Raw genomic sequence first — 19131 nt, 5'->3', positions numbered from 1 at the left:
TTGAACCTTTTCATTCCCAGACGCTTCGGATGGAAACGTCTTTTGCACCGACCAGAGCAACATCAACCCGCCCCACTACGAGCTGACCTACGAGCTGATCAGTCCCTGCTCCTCCTTACATCGGGACTCTAAACCATCACATCGTACAAAGTCCACCGCAGTTTCCCTTGACGTTTCAATGCTCTATTCTGTCAGTGATCAAAAATGCCCAGAAATTCCCACCAGGCAGCGAGTCCTTTCTTGTCTGTGGCTCTGCCCCTGATCACACGGTCTGTTGGGCCGTTTCAGGGCCATCAAGTCACCCGGCTTCAAACAACCCTCTTTTCTTGGTCTGTCTCCCGCAACCGTTCCTCGATGTTCCGTTTAACATTTCCCATTTCTGAGAAGTTAATCTTAGAACCTTTAAAAGCATTAAAGCCAGACGCTTGGATTGTCACCCATTTCTTGTGCCTGTCTCAGTTAAAATAGTATAATCAGCTTAAGCATGCCTAAACGAAAGGTGTCCACCCGTCCGTCCTCACCCAGGATTACCTGGGCGGGGTTTTTGGCCAGCCGTGCTCGGGCTGTGCAGGGGACGAACGAGCAGCACAGCGTGGCTCTGTGACTTCAGACTAGCGGAGCACCTGCAGCCTCACGGCAGTTTACTGATTCCGAGTCTCTTCTGCGGAATCACGATGGCCATTGATTGCTTATTTCTAGGATCTCGTTCATGTATAAGAAATCATTAAAAAAGAGAGATTTTCATCTGTTTCCTACCAGTAACAGCCCCGCGGGACGCAGCTCCGAGGAGCGATGCCGAGAGGAACCGAGCAGCGTCGCTGCGTCGTTGGCTGACCCGGGCTGGCTGCGAAAAGGGGTAATTTCAGTTTCATTGCGGGGGGGGGGGAGCGTTTGGCATTCCCGGCGGGGTTTGGGGTGAGATTATTTCAAACGTTTTGCTGCCGAAACGCCGCCGCGTCCAAGCCCCCGGCGGGTTTTCTCTTCCCGGCTCCTCGCCCCCGCGGATCCTGTTCAAAAGCCTTTTGCTGTTTCTGTTCCGCTCTCTGTGGGCGCGGAGCTGAGCTTAACTGACCTGGGGACTAAACCCCCGGCCCCGGGGGCTGGGCCGGCCCTGCCGAGGGCGTGCGGAGCCGCGAGGAAGGGGGCAGCGATCGGGGCGAGGGCAGGAGCCGCGCGGGGCCGGGAGGCCCCAGAGACCCAGCGGGAAAACTCCGGCCTCGGTTTGGGGTCTCGGGGTGTCGCCAGCCCCGGAGCTGCTTGGAGGTGCCGCTGGGCTTCATCCCGGCGTGACGCTGGCACAGAACAAACCCATTTCTCCTGACGTTCCCGGACAGGCGAATCCCCCCCGGGGGCAGCACAGCTGGGACTTTTGGGCTACGGAGAAGGGAACAGAGCCCAAACCCGGCCGGGGCAGAGACGTTCCCGGCCGGCTGACGGGATCGGGGTGTTCCCGTGCCCCAGCCTGTTTGGGGCAGGGAGGGGAAGGGTCTGCTCCTCCCTCCTCCGCCACGGGGGCCGGTACCCCCGGCAGTAGGGCGGGACACCCCAATTCTGGGGCGCAGAGCCCGCCACCCCTCGGGGACCCCACCCTCGCGCCTCAGGGCCCCCCCAGAAAACGGGTGCTCAGCCCCAAGGTTCCGCTCCCCCCACACCCTGCCCTCTCTGGGGGAGGGCGTTAGCGCTGGGGCCGTTGGGTCTGGAGGGGCATTAAGCTCGCTCTGGCGTCACCCCCCCGGCCCGGCCGGATCGGGGGCTCAGGGCTGATGTTTAGCGCCGGGTTTAGCGCCAGGGGCAGGGGCAGCGGGATCTTCAGGGCTGTTCAGGGCCAGGGCCATCTTTAGGCCCGGGTTCAGCGCCAGGGACATGTCTCGGGCCAGGTCTGGGCCCCGCGCAAGGCTGCGGCTGCCGGGGGTGCCCGCTGCGCCCCGTCCCCCCCCGTCCCGAGGGCCCCGGCGTCCGCGGCGGCGGCTGCCAACAGCCCGCGGGGGCCCCCCCGGTCCTCCGGCGCTCGAGGGGGCGCCCCTGCCCGTTCCCCTGCCCGCCCTCGGCTGGCGGCGCCGGGTGAGTCCTGGCGGGGCCGTCCCTTGCGGCGCTCCCCGAGGGGGGATTCCGGTGGGGCCGGGCCCGGCGGCGGGAGCGGAGAGGTGAGGGGCAGGGAGGGGGTGTGGGCCGAGGGGCAGGAGGGAGAGGAGAGGCCGTGGGGCGGGAGGAGCGGGCAGGGCTGCGGGCAGGGGGGCGGCAGCAGCCCCGGGCCTGCCTGCCGGCCCTCAGAGGGGCCGCCCCGCCGCTCTCTCCCCGCAGGCTGCTCCCGGCCCCGCCGCCCGGCCCCGCGGCCGCTGGCTCCTGCGCCACGGGCTCCGGCACGGTGGGGAAGGGACGTTTCCCTCTCTGCCCTGCCGCCCTCCTCCCCCTCCGCCGCCCAAAATGGCCCCGAGTTGCTCTCAGCCCCCCAGCTTGGGTATTTTCCTCCGGGAGACCGTCCCCTCCCCGCCCCCGCCAGCCCGGGAGCCGTTTTCCTCCCCATCCCGCTAACGGCACGGCGACAGCTGCGGAGGCCCGGAATGAGCCTCTCGGCCGGTGCCCGCCCAAAGCCAGGCGGCCGCCCACCCCCTCTTCCGTGGCCACCTCGTTTTCCCTTTTCTGGGGCTTTTTTTCAGCGACATCCGAACGGATGCAGTTTTTCCCGGAAGCCGGGGTGCCCCCAGGCCGGCCGTCGCGTTTGTGGATAACAGGTGAGGGGGCACCTTTACACCACGTCACGGTGGGGAAAACGGCACCGAAAGATCCCCCTCCCGAGGGGGAAGGAAGGACTTGACTCGTTATCCCGCTCCTTAATTAGTGACATGAGTTGCTCGCCTGCGCTGAGCTTCCCCATCATTATCAGAGTTGTTTCTAGGAGGGTGGTGGTGTCCCAACCTGTGCTGTGGCTATCGTGGTGCCCCTCACTCTGGGCCTAATTAACAGAGCTCGTAATGAGGGGAGACCTCGTTAAGCCAGGTCTTTCCTCGCTGCAGGATCCAAAAGAACATGTTGGTGGATCTGAACAAGGAGATGATGAATGAAGTGGGCATCAGAGAGGTGGGAGACATCGTCGCCATCCTCAGACATGCCCGAGTCGTGTGCAGGCAGGTACGGGGAAGTCTTGCCGGCTCGTTCAGCAGCAGAGTTTTGCCTCGAGCCTTCTTGTTCGCCTCCCCACAGCCTGAGGGGGGAGAACCCTTCCCCGTGTTTTTTTCCTCCGGGAGATGCGCAAGGCGGCCACCGAACGGCTCTGCCCCAGCTCCCCCGACGTTCAAGCCGAGCTGCGCCGCAGCGCCGGTAGCGCTGAGTGCGGGGGGGAGGTTTCTGGGAGGTGAAATCCCCTTGCACGATTAATGTCATTCCCTTCCAAAGGAAGGGCTCAGAGGATGGCTGCCCTCCGCGCGCTCCCGGGGCAAGGACCCCTCCTGAATTCAGCTGACGAGATGGACGCTTGTCCCGCTCGCCCAAGCCCCCGCGGTCCCAGAGCTCGCCCTCACTGCGCTGCCCCCCTTGCAGCCGCCAGCCGGACGATCGCCGCCAGCCTGAGCAGAGACTCGCCTCCCGCCGCCCCGCTCCCGCAGCGGCCCCACGCCTCCACGATCTCCGTCACCGTCTCCAACGCACCGGCCGCCGCGAAGGCAGGTAGGGAGGGGTGACAGATCCCGGCGGGAGCAACGCCACAAGCTGCTTTTTGCTTTGTGTTTCCTGCTCAGGGGCCCCCCAGTCAAATTTTAACAGCCCCTTTGGGTCCGGCGGTGGGTTTGTGAGCCAAGCACGCAGCACCCTTGTCTCTGAAATGGAGAGACACGGGTTTGAGGGGGGGTCCCCTCAGCGGGCGAGGCCTCGGCTGCCTGGCTGCGCTCCAGCAAGGTGTCTGGGGGCAGAGTCCCTCAGTGGTCCCTACTGGGACCGGTAGGATTTAACAGCTTTGCTGCCCAAACAAAGAAATAGACTGGAACAGCAAATCTTTGTACTGTTAAGCAGGTATTCCTGGTTAGTGGCACTGGGATCGCCCTGGGGATTGCCCACCATGAGGCCTCCCAGAAATTAGTAAGGGGCATCGGTTTATATGCACACAGATCATGCATATTCATTAGCTTTCCTGGAAGGGATGTTTTATGATAATGAGTGCCCAGAATTCATTCACATAGTCCAAGCATGTGTAGGGAAAATAGGGTGGGGGTCTCTGGTAGTCGAGGGAAGCAGTAAGTAGTCTTCTTCACGGTGTTTGAAGTCAAGTCCAGGTGTCTCCTTCCTCAATCAGCAGAATCACCCTCCCTAGAACAGGGTCTCTGTGTCTCTTTGTTCGAGCCCCCTTATCTTAGTTTGCCCATTCTAGGAGTTGCGCAGGTGTCCACTGAAGGCCTTGAGTCTGCTCTCAGGGATTTCCGTAGGGAGCCTAACGAGAGTCTCAACCTTACCTCAACAGACCTAAACCTAAACCTTACCTAAAGGGACCTTGGGAAGAAGCTGAGGAGAAACTCGACTTGAGAATCAAATGAAGCAAATCACAAGCCAAGATTTCCTATATCACATCCCAGTTTAGTCTTAATAACTGTCAGAAATTCATTTGTTTGAGCCCTGTCAGTGGGGACGCAGAGAGTGGGATCAAGTGCACCCGCAGCCAGTTTGGGGGTGACCTCAAGCTGAGCGGGGGAGGTTGATGCTCCAGAGAGAAGGGATCCCAGGCGAGCGGGGCCAGAGGAGGCTGTGAGGGGGACTGGGGGGGCTGGAGCACCTCCCGTACCAGCACAGGCTGAGAGAGCCGGGGTGGTTCAGCCTGGAGAGGAGGCGGCTCCGGCCAGAGCTTAAAGCAGCCTTTGCGTGTTTGCAGGGGGCTGCAGGACAGGGCGGGGGGGCTTTTTATCAGAGGGTGCAGAGACAGGCCGAGGGAGAGCGGTGTGAAAGTGGAAGAGGGGAGTTTTCCATCAGAAACTCTTGCCGGGGAGGTTGGTGGGACACGGAACGGGCTGCCCGGAGCAGCTGTGGGTGCCCCCGCCCAGGCTGGACAGCAGAGGGAGCAGCCTGGTCGAGTGGGAGCCGCCCCTGCCCACGGTAGGGGGTGGGTGGTCTTTAAGGTCCCTTCCAGCCAAAGGATTCTGTGATTTTGCGGCTGGGGGCAGCTAGAGGCGGGGGGAGGGTGTTTGCAGAGCCCGGTGCTGGGGGAGCTCTGTTGGTGCCAGGCTCAGAGCTCACTCCAGCCCAGGATGGTGCCCAAGCGCTCGTAAAACCCTCCCACCCCCTGAGGCTCCTTGCGAGGAGAGCTCTCGATTCGCTTTTCCTTCATCCCCCCAGGATTATGCGACACGGCAGGAGAACGTCCAACGGTCCCGGTAAAACGCCGGCGGGTGACGGCGGAAATGGAAGGGAAATACATCATCAACGTGCCCGGGGCACCACGCCGAGGACGAAGAAAATCCCGCAACAGCAAGCGGCCAAAGGTACCAGCCTTTGGGGGGGTTGATGTTCATTTTCCCTTCCAGAAGGCCAGCTGAGCCCCAAATTAGCCTGTCGTTACGAATCCCGTGAGGATTTTCGCATCCAGAGAGCGACTGGGCAGCAGTTGTGTTATGCCAAGGAGATATTAACTGACCACAAGCTGTAAAGGCTCCACTCGCGCCCGTTTAAGCCTTAGGAAGGAGGGGACGGGTGGCCATCTGCACGCTTTTGACAAGTGAATTTTATTTTGCCGGTGCCCCAATGGTAGGACGGGGCTGAAAAGCCGCGAGCCCTCGGCGCTGACCCGGCACAGCTTCATTTTCCAGGGAAACCTCCAAAACCCCACGTTCTCCTGAAAACTGCAGGTCTGCAGAGGACATCTGTCTTTGACCGGCTGGGAGCCGAGGCGAAAGCGGACACGGCCACAGGAGGGAAGGTGAGAGGACGTGGGTTTTCAGCTGCGGCTCCGTGTAGCCGTTGCTCTCGGCAGCTGGGCCAAACCCCACCGGGATCCCGGCATCAGGGTCCGCTCCCCCAGGATTATATTGGGATTTGCAGCCTCCCGCTCGCCGCGGAAGGGCTGAAGGAGCCTTGAAATAACGGGGCAGTGGTGGGGAAACCCCTGGGAAAAGCAGGAGGGAGCCACCAAAGGCAAGTGGATCCCCAATCCCTGGGTGATCCTCATCTGCGCTGCTATTTTGACCCCTTTAATGTGGGGGGGATACAGGAGGTTTTTTCTCTCCTCTGGAGCCAAAAAGCTCAGCACGGAAGTCTTGGGGGTGTAAAACAAGTTGCAGACTCAGCCCCTCGAGACAAATCCGAGGGAATATGATGTTATGGGTGATGCAGAGACCTGCTTTATAGCCTAGTCATTAATTGCCGCAGGCAGCATTTTGCATCGTTACATCCCAAGAGGGCTGGTATCCATCTGGTCTCCATCCCAGGGGCAGAATTCGGGGGCAGAGGGGCAGGGGAGAGTAAATGGGGGTGCGGGTGCTGACGGGCTCCTCTCACCTTGTCTCCCAGCCCGCGGGGGTCTTCAGCAGACTGGGCGATGCCTTGGGGACCGATGGGGACAAAGCCACCGAGAGCGACGACGACTGCTCCGTGCTCCAGTACGCTGGCGTCCAAAAAAAACTCGCCAAACCTCCCCCTAAGGAAAGCTCTGAGCCGGGAGGGACCGTCAAGGCGAAAGCCACCAGTTCGGAAGCCAAACCGGTCCCCGTCACCGCAGCCACCCAGTGACCGGGTCGCAGGAACGCCGCCGGTAGCCGTACGGCAACAAAACCGTCACCGGCGGCGTCTAAAATCGGCGGCGGCAGCGTTGTGGCAGTGCCGGTCGAAGCGCAGGGTGGTGACGGCACCAGCACGAAGGATAAAAGCGAACCCGAATTTTGGGTGAGAGTCAGAAGGACTTGGGGTCCCTGGTGCCCCAGATCATGGGTGCTGGGGGGTCCCTGGTGCCCCAGGTAACAGGTACTTGGGGGGTGGACTCTTGGGTTCCCCCCAGCCAGAGGGGGCTCGGGGGGGCTGACGGAGCCGCCGGGGCCCTGGCAGGCAGCCGCACGCCGCACTACGGCTCGCAGACGCCGCTGCCCGACGGCAGCCGCACGCCCGCCCAGAGCGGCGCCTGGGACCCCAACAGCCCCAACACCCCCTCCGGGTAGGTCCGGGGGGTCCCCCCGTTTACCGGTGTTGCCTTTAGGGTAAGAGCTCACTTGGTAAGAGAGAAATCCCCTTGCGTTCTGGCCGGTCCTCAGAGATCAGAGGGGCGAGGGGCGGCTGGACTTGTCCCTTAACAGGTGTGACATGAAATTGGTATTAATATACCAGTCGGGACTGGGACCCTGATCCGAGCCAGCCCCAGCGGGCACTCAGGAGAAACAGTCAGATTCACGGATAGCACGGTTTGTTTTCATGCAGCGTTGACAGGTTCCCTGAGGCTGCCTACGATAAACGCACAAGCTGCAGGTTGGCTCTAGAGCACTACAGCAACCGAGAAAACCCAACCCGGAACGATTGCAGTCCCACACACACAGTTCCCGCGGATGCACTGGGCGTAGCCCCCTCTGGGGGGGCGAGAGCACGAACCCGTGGGTCTGTCCCTCCGCTTTGGTGTCGGGTGGTCGTCCCTCCAAGTTGGGTGCAGGCTTGGGGGGCTATTTGTGGTGGTAGGTCGGGGTGAGCGGGTGGGGCTGGAGTCCAATCAACATTCTGTCAATACTGACCCAGTTTCGTGGTGCCAAGGGGCACGGCGGGCTTCTGTGGGAAAAGGAGGGAGGACGGGAAGCAAGATGGACTTGGTACAGTGGGTGCAGGAGAGAAGGGAGGGTGAGCACAGAGTTTGTGTGTCGCCACAAAAAGTCATATTTGAAGGGAGCCGAGCAGAGGAGGAGATAAAATCCCGAGTAAAAGCCTGGCTGGCTGGCCGGGCCCAAAGAGCTGTGGGGAAGGGAGTTAACTCCAGTTTACCACCAGTGGCGTCCCCCAGGGCTGGGTGTTGGGGCCGCTCCTGTTTAACACCTTCACTGATGAGCTGGACGAGGGGCTCGAGTGCCCCCGCGGTCAGTTTGCAGGTGACACCCAGCCGGGTGGGGGTGTTGGTCTCTCGAGGGTGGGGAGGCTCTGCAGAGAGACCTGGCCAGGCTGGAGCCATGGGCTGAGCCCAGCTGGGGGAGTTTCACCGAGGGCAAATGCCGGGGGCTGCCCTTGGGCCACAACAGCCCCAGCAGGGCTACAGCCTGGGGGAGGAGTGGCTGGAGAGCTGCCGGTCAGAGAGGGACTGGGGGGGTTGAGAATCAGTCGACCAATCCATCAGGGTTTAGCCCCGCGTTCCCCCCACCTCCCCACACGATTGCACAGGGACGCAGCCTCAGTCTCCTCCCTGTCCCCTTTCTTTTGCTGCAGGTGGCATCAGCCCATGGCCGCAGGAGCCGGCCGAGGCAGGAGTAGCTCTCTCTGGCCCCCCGCCCCCTCCTGCGCCCTGGCAGCACCAACGTCAAGGCCAGCGACATGAAACAGTCACTTTTATCTTGGCGTCCGGGATCAAGAACAAGCTCTGCCTGTAGGAGAGCCAGCCCCTCTGCGAGGCTCTCAGACACACCCTGCCACCCCCCGGGACGGCCGCAGAGCCTTGGCTCTCCGGCTGCGCCAGTAAGGAGCGTTTGCCCGGTGCCGGCGGCGACCCCCCGATGGAGCCTTCGTGCCCCGATGCTGCTCGAGGGCCACCACCTCCTCTCGAGGGGCCCGAAGATGCAGCCACCGAGTCGGGGCCGTCCCGGTCCGCGGCGGCTCCTGAGGAGAACAGGCACCCGCCCTTGTACCCCCCCACCAGCAGAACGGGGCCGGGGGGAGCAGGTGAGTGGGGCCGGCGGGGGGGCGGGAAGGGGTCTGGGGGGGAATTGAGAGGACAGAGGGGGCGGGAAGGGGTCTGGGGGGGAATTGAGAGGACAGAGGGGGCGGGAAGGGGTCTGGGGGGGAATTGAGAGGACAGAGGGGGCGGGAAGGGGTCTGGGGGGGAATTGAGAGGACAGAGGGGGCGAGAAGGGGTCTGGGGGGGAATTGAGAGGACAGAGGGGGCGGGAAGGGGTCTGGGGGGAAATTGAGAGGACAGAGGGGGCGGGAAGGGGTCTGGGGGGAAATTGAGAGGACAGAGGGGGCGGGAAGGGGTCTGGGGGGAAATTGAGAGGACAGAGGGGGCAGGAAGGGGTCTGGGGGGGAAATTGAGAGGACAGGGTGCTGGAAGGGGTCTGGGGGGGGCACATTAAGGGCTGAGAAGGGACATTGAGGGTGAGGAGGGGTGGGACGGGGGACAGGGAGGGGCCTGGGGGGATGGGGGGGACGGACGGTGAGGATGGGCTGGATGGGTTGCGGGGGAAATGTAGGGGACAGACAGAACTTGGGGAGACATTAAGGGGACCCAGGTGGCCACAGGGTACTTGGCAGGGGGGTGTCCTGCAGAGGGGACCGCCGCCCACCCCCTGACCCCCCCCTCCTCTCCCCCCAGCTCTGCCCTCCCAGCTGCACCCCAGCCCGCTGGAGCCCTCCCTCTCGCTGGTGCCCGGCAGTGCCCAGGGAGGGGGACCCGGATGGGTTGGGGGGGGTGACAAAACCCCTTTCTCCGTCTCCCCCTGCCCCCATTTTGGGGCCCACGCCCCCCTGCTCCCCCAAAACAGCGTGGCCTCTTCGGGCAGCGAACAGACCGAGGAGTGGCTCTGGGGGCTGGGAGGGGGCTGCTGCCCCGCTGACACCGCCCCCCCCCCCTCCCCCTCGCTCTCTGTAGCTGGCTCGGGATGGGGGGTGGGGGGGCAGCAGGAGCAGCACCCCTTTGTGTTGCACCCCCCCAAGCAGCTCCCCGCCCACCTGGGGCCTGCTGGGGGGGCCCCCAACCCCTTGCCCCCCCTCGGCGGCCTCCCCCTCGGTGCTCAGAGACATCAGGTGGGTGACGGGGATGGGGGGGGCAGGTCTGGGGGGGGGGGCGGTGGTGTGTGTCCTCGGGGTGCGGGGGGGCAATGTGGGGGTCCTTGGGGATTTGGGGGGAGTCTGGAGTTGGGGAGTGGATTTGGGGCTCTTAGGGGTGGGGGGGCAGATGCTGGGGTCCATCAGGGTTGGGGGGGTGCAGGTGGGGGGGTCCTTCAGGATTTGGGGGCGTCCTGTGCTTTAGGGGGGGGTGGGTAGGTGGGAGGGTCCTTGGGGAGATGGGGGTGGGGGACTGGATGAATTTGGGGTGTGGTTGGGGGGGGGGGCAGACACTGGGATCCTTGAAGCTCCTTCACCCTGGGGGCTCTTTTCTTGGGGGGAGGGGGCCTCCTGGTGGGTCCAGCCTCCACAAATCAGCCTTCTGTCCGTCCCCTGTCCCCCCCCCTCATAGAGCCTGTGTTTCGGCTGTGGGGGGGCCAGGGGGTCCCCGGGGAGCCGCAGTGCGGGGCAGCAGAGCCACTCGCTGCCCGTCCACACCTCGGCCCAGGCCCCGCTCGCCTTGCCCCAGGGTACGTCTTGGGGGGGGACACGGACCCCCCCAAACCTTGGGGGGAGGAACTCTGAAACCTTGTGGAACCCCTGAGTGTGGGGGGAACCTGTGCTCCCCCCCTTCCCTGGCAACAGGGTTGGGGGGAGATGAGGGGGCTTATGAGAGGTTGGGGGTGGTACAAGTCTGGGGACCCCCCCTCACCCCAGTTTCTGTACCGCAGCCCCCCCCGAGTGTCCCCTCCTCAGCACGGACCTGGAGATCAGCGCCATGCTGGAGCCGCTGCATCTGAGCACGACGGAGAACGCGCTGGGCCGTGAGAGGGGGGGCCGGAGGGGGGGAGCAAAGGGTCATGGGGGTGAGTCCATGGCGGGGGGGACACAGTGGATGGACAGAGACATGGCAGGAGGGGGTATGATGGGGGGGGGACACAGGGACAGGGTGAATTTGGGGACACAGGGGGGATGGGGGGTGCTGGGGGGGGACACAGGAAGGGCTTTGGGGGGGCGGTGTAATGCGATGTGGCCCCACCCCCAAGATACCCCCTGACACCCCCGCTCCCACTCAGATGGCACAGACAAGACCTCCACCATCTGATGGCCCTGCCCCCCCCTCTCCAAATCGGGGGGTTCCACCCATAACCCCTCTCCCTCCCCCCTCTCCAGGACCCCAGCGCACCCCCTGACCCCCCCCTCCTCTCCCCCCAGCTCTGCCCTCCCAGCTGCACCCCAGCCCGCTGGAGCCCTCCCTCTCGCTGGTGTCCGGCAGTGCCCAGGGAGGGGGACCCGAATGGGTGTGGGGGGGTGACAAAACCCCTGTACCTGTCCCCCCCTGCCCCCCATTTGGGGCCCACACCCCCCTGCTCCCCCAAAGCAGCGTGGCCTCTTGGGGCAGCGAACAGACCGAGGAGCCGGCCGGCGGCCGCAACACCTTCGAGGAGGAGGGCAGCGGCATGAAAGGTGGGGTTTGGGGGGCCGTTTGGGGGTGGGGGGGCTCATAGGGACCTGCCACCCCGTGTCACACTCCTGTCCCCTCCCAAGATGTCCCCTCCTGGCTGAAGAGCCTGGGGCTGCAGAAATACACGGCGCTTTTCTCCCAAATGACGTACAAGGAGATGATGAGGCTGACGGAGCATCACCTCGAGTCACAGGTGACACGGGGTGTCCCCCGCCATGTCCCCAAATGAAGGGGGAGACACGGTCCCACCCTCCCCAGTCACTCTGACCCTGCTTGTCCCCTCCTTGTTCCTACAGAATGTCCCCAGGGGCGCACGGCAGAGGATCCTCCTCAGCATCCAGAAGCTTCGGGATCGGCCAAACGTCCTCAGGGAGCTGGAGAAGGTGGGATGGTGACAGGGTGGCGCTCGGGTCCCTTGGGGTGGCCTCGGGGAGGCCCTCAGGTCCTCAGATGTGGCCCCGGGGTGGCCCATGTCCCCTTCTGCAGCCCAAGGGCAGTCACGGGGTGTTCTTGTTCTCTTGTGTCCCCAGGGGTGGCACAGGGTGTCCCCCACATCCCAGTGTCGCGAAGGGTGGCACAGGGTGTCCCTGCTCCCCCTCATGTCCCCAGAGGTGGCACAGGGTGTCCCCCGTGTCCCAGTGCAGCTTGGGTTGCACAAGGTGTCCCCGAGGGTGTCATAGGGTGTCTTCCATGTCCCTCACTTCGCAGGGGTGACCCAGTGTGTCCCTCATGTTCCCAGGGGTGGCACAGGATGTCCCTTGTCCTCAGATCCCCAGGGGTGTCCCCACATCCCTGACACCCCTCCCCGTGTCCCCAGCAGTGGCACAAGATGTCCCTGGTCACCCCTCCCTGTGTCCCCAGGACTCGAGGGGTGGGGTGGGGTGTTTGGGGTGTGTGTCCCTGATCTCCCCCTCAGTCCCCACGTTTCCCCCCCACTCCTTGACACTCCCCCCCACCGTCCACAGCACATCATATGGGGGGGCAGCCTGTGGATGGTGATGCAGGAGCTCCAACAGATCATAGTGACCCCCATTAAAGCCAGCAACGCCGCAGCCCCCGTCCCTTACGGGGACATCCCGAGGCTGTTCACCCGTGTCATGGGCAAAGGTGAGATACCCCACACACACCCCAATTCCTTTTTTGGGGGGGTCCCATGGTTCTAGGGGGCTGTGTGTGTGGAATCGGGGTGTCTGGGTCCCTCCCTGACCCCCGACACCCCCCAGTTTGCATCCAGTTCCTGACGTCGCGGCCGGACAAGGAGAACATCATCAGTTACCTCGACCTCCTGGAGCAGTGCCAGAGCCACGAGGTATGGGGGGGGCTGCGGGGTCTTTGGGGGGCCTGTAGGGCTTGGAGGGGGGCTATAGGTCTGTGTGACCCCCCATGTGCCCCCTTCCCCCCCCAGGCGTTCACAGAGACACAGAAGAAGTGGCTCCGCGCCTGGTGGTGGCAGGTCCAGTGGCTGCTCTGCACCTTCCCACTCGGTGCCCGTCAACAGCTCGCCCCAGGCCCTGCTCGCCCTCCCCCAGGGTACGTCTTGGGGGGGGACACGGGCCCCCCAAACCTTGGCGGGGGGGAAGACAAAACCTTGGGGCACCCCCTGAGTGGGGGGAGGAACCTGTGCTCCCCCCCTCCCCTCCGCACCCCCCATCCCACTAGGGCGGGGGAAGATGTTCTGGTCGTGGTGTGGGAGGTTTGGGGGGTTCAGAGTGCCTGGTCCCCTCCCTAGGAGGGATGGGGGGGTCGGGTACAAATCTTGGGGCCCCCCTTACCCCAGTTTCCGTTCCGCCCCCCCTCAGAGCGTCCCCTCCCCGGCACGGACCTGGAGATCAGCCCCACGCCTGAGTCGCTGTTCAGCATGGTGGAGCAAGTGCTGGGCGGTGAGGGGGGGCCCGGGGGGGGCAAAGGGACGTGAGAGGGGTCCGGGGATGTGGGGGGGGTCCAGGGACAGGGTGGGGGCACGGGGGGAGACAGAGCCATGGCAGGAGGGAGTATGGGGGACACACACGGGGACAGGGTGAATTTGGGGACACGGAGGAGGATGGGGAGCACGGGGGGGGCGCTGGGGGGGGCAGGAAGGGATTTGGGGGAGGGGAGGGGTGTAAGGGGATGTGGCCCCCCCCAAGTACCCTCTGACACCCCCCATCCCCCCGCAGATGGCTCAGACAAGACCTCACCATCTGATGGCGCCGCCCCCCCTCCCCAAATAGGGGGGTCCCCAGCATGACCCCTCCCCCCATGACCCCTCCCCCACTCCACGGGGGGGTGTCACCCCCTCCATGACCAGTCTCGCTCGGTTCCACCCCCCCCACCCCCAAAATAAGCGGCGGGGAGGGGGGGTGGGGAGTAACACAGACACGCCCTGCCCCCCCTTTACCCCCTCTCCCCCATTTTTGTCGGTTTTCACCGTTTTTAACAATCCCCAAATCTTTGCGGTTTTGATCGGTTTTTCAGTTTTTATTCCTTTTCTCTTCATTACTGTATCAGTACCCCAAATGATATTAACGTATATTAATACACATTAATAATATCATTATTATTTACAGCCCAAACTGAGGGACACGGCGATGCCCCCCCTTCCCTCCCCTCCCCCAGGGTGGGGATGCCCCAGGACCCCTCCCCCGTCGGTACAGCCCCCCGCCCCCCCTTTGTACCCGCAGCGCCGCGGCCCTTTGCGATAGAAAACGTTATTTTAGACACAAGTTGTTAGGAATAACTTTAGTTCCGGCTGTGGCTACTAACCCTGACTACGTTATTAAAGAGAAAACCAGAAACACCCCCCAAAGTGCCTGGTTTTTCCCCAAAACGGGGAGGGGGGACACGCCGCTCTGTCGCTGGAGGAGTCGGAGGCGTCGCTGGGGCTCTCGTCGTCCTCCGAGGCCTCGCTGGGGTCAGGCGGGGGCTGTGCGGGGTCCCCCCCTCGCTGCCCCCCCGGACTCTTCCTCCTCTTCCTCTCCCTCCTCCTCGTCGCTGTTGCTGCCCAAAATCTCCTCCCGGTCACGAGCGGCCCGGGCGGTGTCACTGCCCCCCCCAGAGGTCCCCCCAGCCACCTTCCTCCTCCTCCTCATCTTCGGCCTCATCCTCTTCCTCGCTGAGAGCCGAGCCCCCCCCACCCCGCTCGCTGCTGCTCCCGGAGCCTTCGGCCCCCTCCTCCTCCTCCTCGCTGCCCTCTCCCCCTTCGCTCTCGCTGCCTTCCTCACGCTCTTCGTCTGGAGGAGGAGGAAGAGGAGGAGGGGAAGAGATTATGGGGGAGGGCGTTGGGGGGGCCCCACACATTCTGCGCCCCCGGGTCCCCCTGTTTGGCTGATTAGGGATATCGATTAACCTCCGACAGCAGAGTGGAAAGAGCCGGCGTCTTCTGCTGCAAATAACTCCAGAGTGTGGGGAATAATACAGAGCCCACGGAGTGAGACAAGGGAGAGCAGTGCAACCAGGAGAGCACAGGGCAACGCCTCAGAGCATCCCTGCCCGAGAGAGAGCACAGGGGTTAAGGCAGATCCCTCAGCCCTTGCCCCCGCTGCCAGCCCCCAGCCCCGCGGGCAGCCCCGGTTCCAGCGAGGGTTTGCAGAGCCTGGCCCGGGCAGGGGGAAATCCTACGCGGTGCCTCCGCCCGGAGCTGAGGCCTCCAGAGGCGCTGGGAGCGGGCCCGGCCTTCTGGCCCCAAAATCAGCCCGGCAGGAGAGCCGGCGCCTTTGTTTGGAGCGGGAATATCTGGTTTGGCTCTCACAGGAGATTGCCCCCGAGCCTGGCCAGGGCTCAGGGGAGAAGCTCAGGGGTTTCCCTGCTCATCTCTTGGATCACGCGCAGGGTCTCCCACCAGGCCTCGGGGCCAGGCCACGGTCTCCACGGCCCTGTTATTTCATCCCCGCACACAGACAGATCAAGATACATTCAAGACAGCGACATCTTCCAGACACATTCCACCAAGGATTTCACACGGGGCGAGCAGCTTCGGCTCAGGGCCTGTTGCTCAGGCTTCAACACTTCCACCCTCTACACCAGCACAGGCGGGTGGTGATACCTTAGTGCAGCACCCACGAGCACGGTGGGTATCAGTTATCACATCTACAGGATTCACCTACGGGGCAGCTCTGCCCTGGGCCGCTTGCCAAGCCTGAGCACTTCACTGGGGTCAAGCTGAAGGTCCCCAAATTATCCCTGGCGCCTTTCGGAGTCAAGAGTGAGGCCGAGGGTGCTGGTGGTGAGGAGGGTCCCCAGGATGCCGGCCCAGTGATGAAGCTGCCGCGGTTGGGATTCGGGGGGTTAGGGGGGGACGACGGGAGGTCAGAAGAACCGGGGTCCCCTGGGACCCCCCGGCTTTGAGTACCACGGGTGGGCATCTCACTGTCAACAGAGAAGCAGAGGGCAAGACCCGGCACCGGGTGCCCAGGGTGGGTTTCCCACCGGGAGTCTGCGCCAGAGCCCCCCATCACCCGACCCAAGGAGCGGAAGATTCGGTTACCCGGCGTTGAGCTCTCCCCTGGGGACCCTGAATTCAACCAGCGGCCATTGGTGACGGAATTCACCCCACACTTCAGTCTGGGGGCGTTTGGGGGTGAGGGGACCCCTACATTTCAGCTGCCTAAGCTGACACTGAGCCCCCAACCCTGTGGTGAGCGGTAAACACCCCCCCGAGCACGGGGGCGGGGGTGTGTGTGTGTGTCTTCAGTGACCCCTCTGAAACATTGAATGGTGGTGGAGAATCACTTGCTCCCCAAGCTCTCTTTAATCCACTGAAAAAATTCCTAACCCAGCTTTTTTGGGGGGGTTGTTTGAAGCTTTTTGCCCATTTTCCAGGTGTTACTATTAACCAGGGAGTGGGCGGGATGGCAGCATCACTCTCCTGGCCCATTGCTCTCTGCTTGGCCCAAATAAATGTTAACACCTCAAAAAAGCCTTGGGCGTGTCTGTGGGGTCTGAGAATGGGTTTTGGGAGGCAGGGAAGGGTTTGGGGGACCAGAGGTAACTCGGGCCGGGGTTGAGGATAGGTTTTAGGGGGCTGGGATAGGTTTCAGGGGACCAGGGATGGGAACCAGGGGGTTCCTCCACCCAGGTTCCTGTCCTTTGTGTGGGACAACAGTTGCTCCTGGGGACGACACCAGCAACAGAAGGTGTTGCCATGGCAATGCCAGACCCAGCAGCATGTTGGGGGCCACCAGGTTGAGGTGTCTGGGTGCCACAAGCCCCTGGTGGGTGCAGAGTCGGGGCTCACAGGCCCCTGGCGAGGAGCCGGCTCGCCATGGAGACACTGGTGGTGGGCGCTGAACGCTACGGCCTGGTGGCCAGGGTGGGGAAGGGGTCCTTCGGGGAGGTGGCCCAGGGCCGGCGGAGGAGCACGGGGGAGATGGTGGCCATCAGGATCCCGAAGAACAAACGCTACCGTGGCCACGTGGTGAAGAACGAGCTGAGGCTGCTGCAGGCCTTGCGGGGGGTGGACACAGGAGTCGCACATCCTCCATTTCCTTCAGTCCTTCGCTGACAGTGCCTGCACCTACCTGGTCTTTGAGCTGCTGGAGCAAAACCTCCAGGACTTCCAAACGAAGAACAATTTCTTGCCGTTGCCCGTCCGGCACATCCATACCATCACAGTGCAGCGGCTGGCAGAGCTGGTCAAGCTGAAGGAGCTCTCCATCATCCACGCTGACCTCAAGCCAGAGAACATCATGCTGGTGGACCACGCACGCTATCCTTTCTGCATCAAACTCGTTGACTTTGGCTCAGCCTGCATCCTCACTGAGGTCTGCCACGTCAAGCAGCCCTACAGCCAAACCCGCTTCTACCGGGCACCGGAGATCTTGCTGGGGTTGCCCTTCTGCGACGTCTGGTCTTTGCGTTGCGTGATGGCTGAGCTTCACTTGGGTCGGCCACTCTACCCTGGCATCAATGAGTACGACCAGGTCTGCCACATCTGCTCCAGCCTGGGGCTGCCACGGGATGAGTTGCTCTGCGCTGCCTGGAAGACCTGCTCCTTCTTCCAACGGGTGCCACATCCCAGTGGTTCCTGCAGCTCAGACCACCAGGCAAGGAGACGGTACAGCCGATGGAGAAGAGGAGGTACGTCGCTGGGAGCGGGCCCGGCCTTCTAGCCCCAAAAATCAGCAAGGCAGAAAGACTTGTGCTTTTTTTTCAGTGGAAACATCTGGTTTGGCTCTCGTGTTGCATTCCACCCAAAGCCTGGCCAGGGCTCGGCGGCTGAGACCAAAGGAATTTCTAACAAGCCGGAATACGTGGGTCCTCAGCCTTGAACAAGGATGCGAAAGGAAAGTTGGATACTTTGTCTCCTGACACATTCCGTACAGATTATATCTGGTGTCTAAGCTGCCTCTTTCCCTGGCGAGTTTCCCTGCTTTATTAATGACCACATGCTAAGGTAGAGGCTTCAGCCCGGGGCCTGTTGCTCAGGCTGCAGCATTTCAGTGCTTGAGCACTGTTTACACCAGCACAGGCGGGTGGTGATACCTCAGTGCAGCACCCACGAGCACGGTGGGTATCAGTTATCACATCTACAGGATTCACCTGCGGGGCAGCTCTGCCCTGGGCCGCTTGGCCGAGCCTGAGCACTTCACAGGTGGATGCGGGGCAGGTATGGGGGATGCTCGGGGGGCCCTGGGGATGCAGCACAGGGAGATGGTAGCGCCAGGATGCCGAGGGTCTCGGGGGAGCGTCACCCCCCACGAGCTCGTCTTACCGGCACGTGTCACCCCAAGATCCGGCATCGCCCCGGAGGGCCGAGCTCCGCCAGAGATTGAAGAAGAGGAGGAAGATGAGGACCAAGAGGTGGAGGAGGACGGTGGAAAGCAACGTGCTGCGGGAGCACTGGGATGGAGAGGGGCCGTCAGTGCCCCGAAGTGAAGGGATAAATTCACTGACGGGGTTTAAAGGCTCCCCCGAGACTGGTGGCACCCAGCAAGGGATGGCACCGGGTCCAGCTGGCACCGAAGCCAGCCCCCGCAGAGCAGGGGAGTTTCCTTCGGTGGGAAGCAGGTGGGATGTGCCCCCCGGTCCTCCAGTGGGTCCAGCTGGGGTGAGGGCAGGGAAATGGGAAGGCGGGGGGGGGGGAAAGACCCCAAACCAGGGTGGGGGCTGCTCTGGGGATAAAATCCCCCTCCAAAATGCCCAGTGCCCCCAGGGAAAAATAGAAACGGGGGGCATGGGGTGCCCCGGCTTGGGGTTGTGGGGGGCCAGGATGGGGAGGGAGCTCCACGGCCCTGCTTTGGGGTCTCGGGGTGTCGCCAGCCCCGGAGCTGCTTGGAGGTGCCGCTGGGCTTCATCCCGGCGTGACGCTGGCACAGAACAAACCCATTTCTCCTGACGTTCCCGGACAGGCGAATCCCCCCCGGGGGCAGCACAGCTGGGACTTTTGGGCTACGGAGAAGGGAACAGAGCCCAAACCCGGCCGGGGCAGAGACGTTCCCGGCCGGCTGACGGGATCGGGGTGTTCCCGTGCCCCAGCCTGTTTGGGGCAGGGAGGGGAAGGGTCTGCTCCTCCCTCCTCCGCCACTGGGGCCGGTACCCCCGGCAGTAGGGCGGGACACCCCAATTCTGGGGCGCAGAGCCCGCCACCCCTCGGGGACCCCACCCTCGCGCCTCAGGGCCCCCCCAGAAAGCGGGTGCTCAGCCCCAAGGTTCCGCTCCCCCCACACCCTGCCCTCTCTGGGGGAGGGCGTTAGCGCTGGGGCCGTTGGGTCTGGAGGGGCATTAAGCTCGCTCTGGCGTCACCCCCCCGGCCCGGCCGGATCGGGGGCTCA

At 63.3% G+C, this 19131-nt stretch overlaps 2 protein-coding genes across 9 annotated transcripts; both read left to right on the top strand.

Annotated features, from left to right (window-relative positions):
• The first annotated feature begins 1841 nt into the window (after nucleotides 1-1841).
• LOC141974138 (uncharacterized protein C19orf47-like) lies at nucleotides 1842-8504 on the top strand. 6 transcript variants are annotated; one of them, XM_074933462.1, is made up of 8 exons: nucleotides 1842-2144; nucleotides 2658-2732; nucleotides 3394-3663; nucleotides 5317-5462; nucleotides 5826-5896; nucleotides 6487-6858; nucleotides 7384-7557; nucleotides 8368-8482. In XM_074933462.1, exons 2-8 carry the CDS (start codon nucleotides 2672-2674, stop codon nucleotides 8474-8476), a joined length of 1203 nt encoding a protein of 400 aa, XP_074789563.1. In that variant the 5' UTR covers nucleotides 1842-2144; nucleotides 2658-2671; the 3' UTR covers nucleotides 8477-8482. The 6 variants fall into 6 exon arrangements, with proteins under 6 accessions (XP_074789563.1, XP_074789565.1, XP_074789568.1 ...); XM_074933463.1 differs by lacking the exon at nucleotides 1842-2144 and adding an exon at nucleotides 3015-3129 and having other exon boundaries at nucleotides 2671-2732; nucleotides 3538-3659; XM_074933464.1 differs by lacking the exon at nucleotides 7384-7557 and having other exon boundaries at nucleotides 8368-8504.
• A 143-nt stretch (nucleotides 8505-8647) lies between these two features.
• Nucleotides 8648-14162, top strand: LOC141974135 (uncharacterized). 3 transcript variants are annotated; one of them, XM_074933452.1, is made up of 12 exons: nucleotides 8648-8817; nucleotides 9467-9897; nucleotides 10331-10448; nucleotides 10650-10742; nucleotides 11134-11385; nucleotides 11467-11576; nucleotides 11680-11766; nucleotides 12349-12490; nucleotides 12607-12692; nucleotides 12789-12913; nucleotides 13183-13263; nucleotides 13540-14162. In XM_074933452.1, the coding sequence occupies exons 1-11, from the start codon at nucleotides 8652-8654 to the stop codon at nucleotides 13226-13228; spliced, it is 1656 nt and encodes a 551-aa protein (XP_074789553.1). In that variant the 5' UTR covers nucleotides 8648-8651; the 3' UTR covers nucleotides 13229-13263; nucleotides 13540-14162. The 3 variants fall into 3 exon arrangements, with proteins under 3 accessions (XP_074789553.1, XP_074789552.1, XP_074789550.1); XM_074933451.1 differs by having other exon boundaries at nucleotides 10650-10784; XM_074933449.1 differs by having other exon boundaries at nucleotides 10650-10838.
• Nucleotides 14163-19131: the final 4969 nt, after the last annotated feature.

This window comes from Athene noctua, unplaced genomic scaffold (assembly GCF_965140245.1).
Source record: "Athene noctua unplaced genomic scaffold, bAthNoc1.hap1.1 HAP1_HAP1_scaffold_31, whole genome shotgun sequence".
Taxonomy (NCBI): domain Eukaryota; kingdom Metazoa; phylum Chordata; class Aves; order Strigiformes; family Strigidae; genus Athene; species Athene noctua.
The sequence above is the reverse complement of the archived record's forward strand: the minus strand, read 5'-3'. Positions and strand labels throughout refer to the sequence as shown.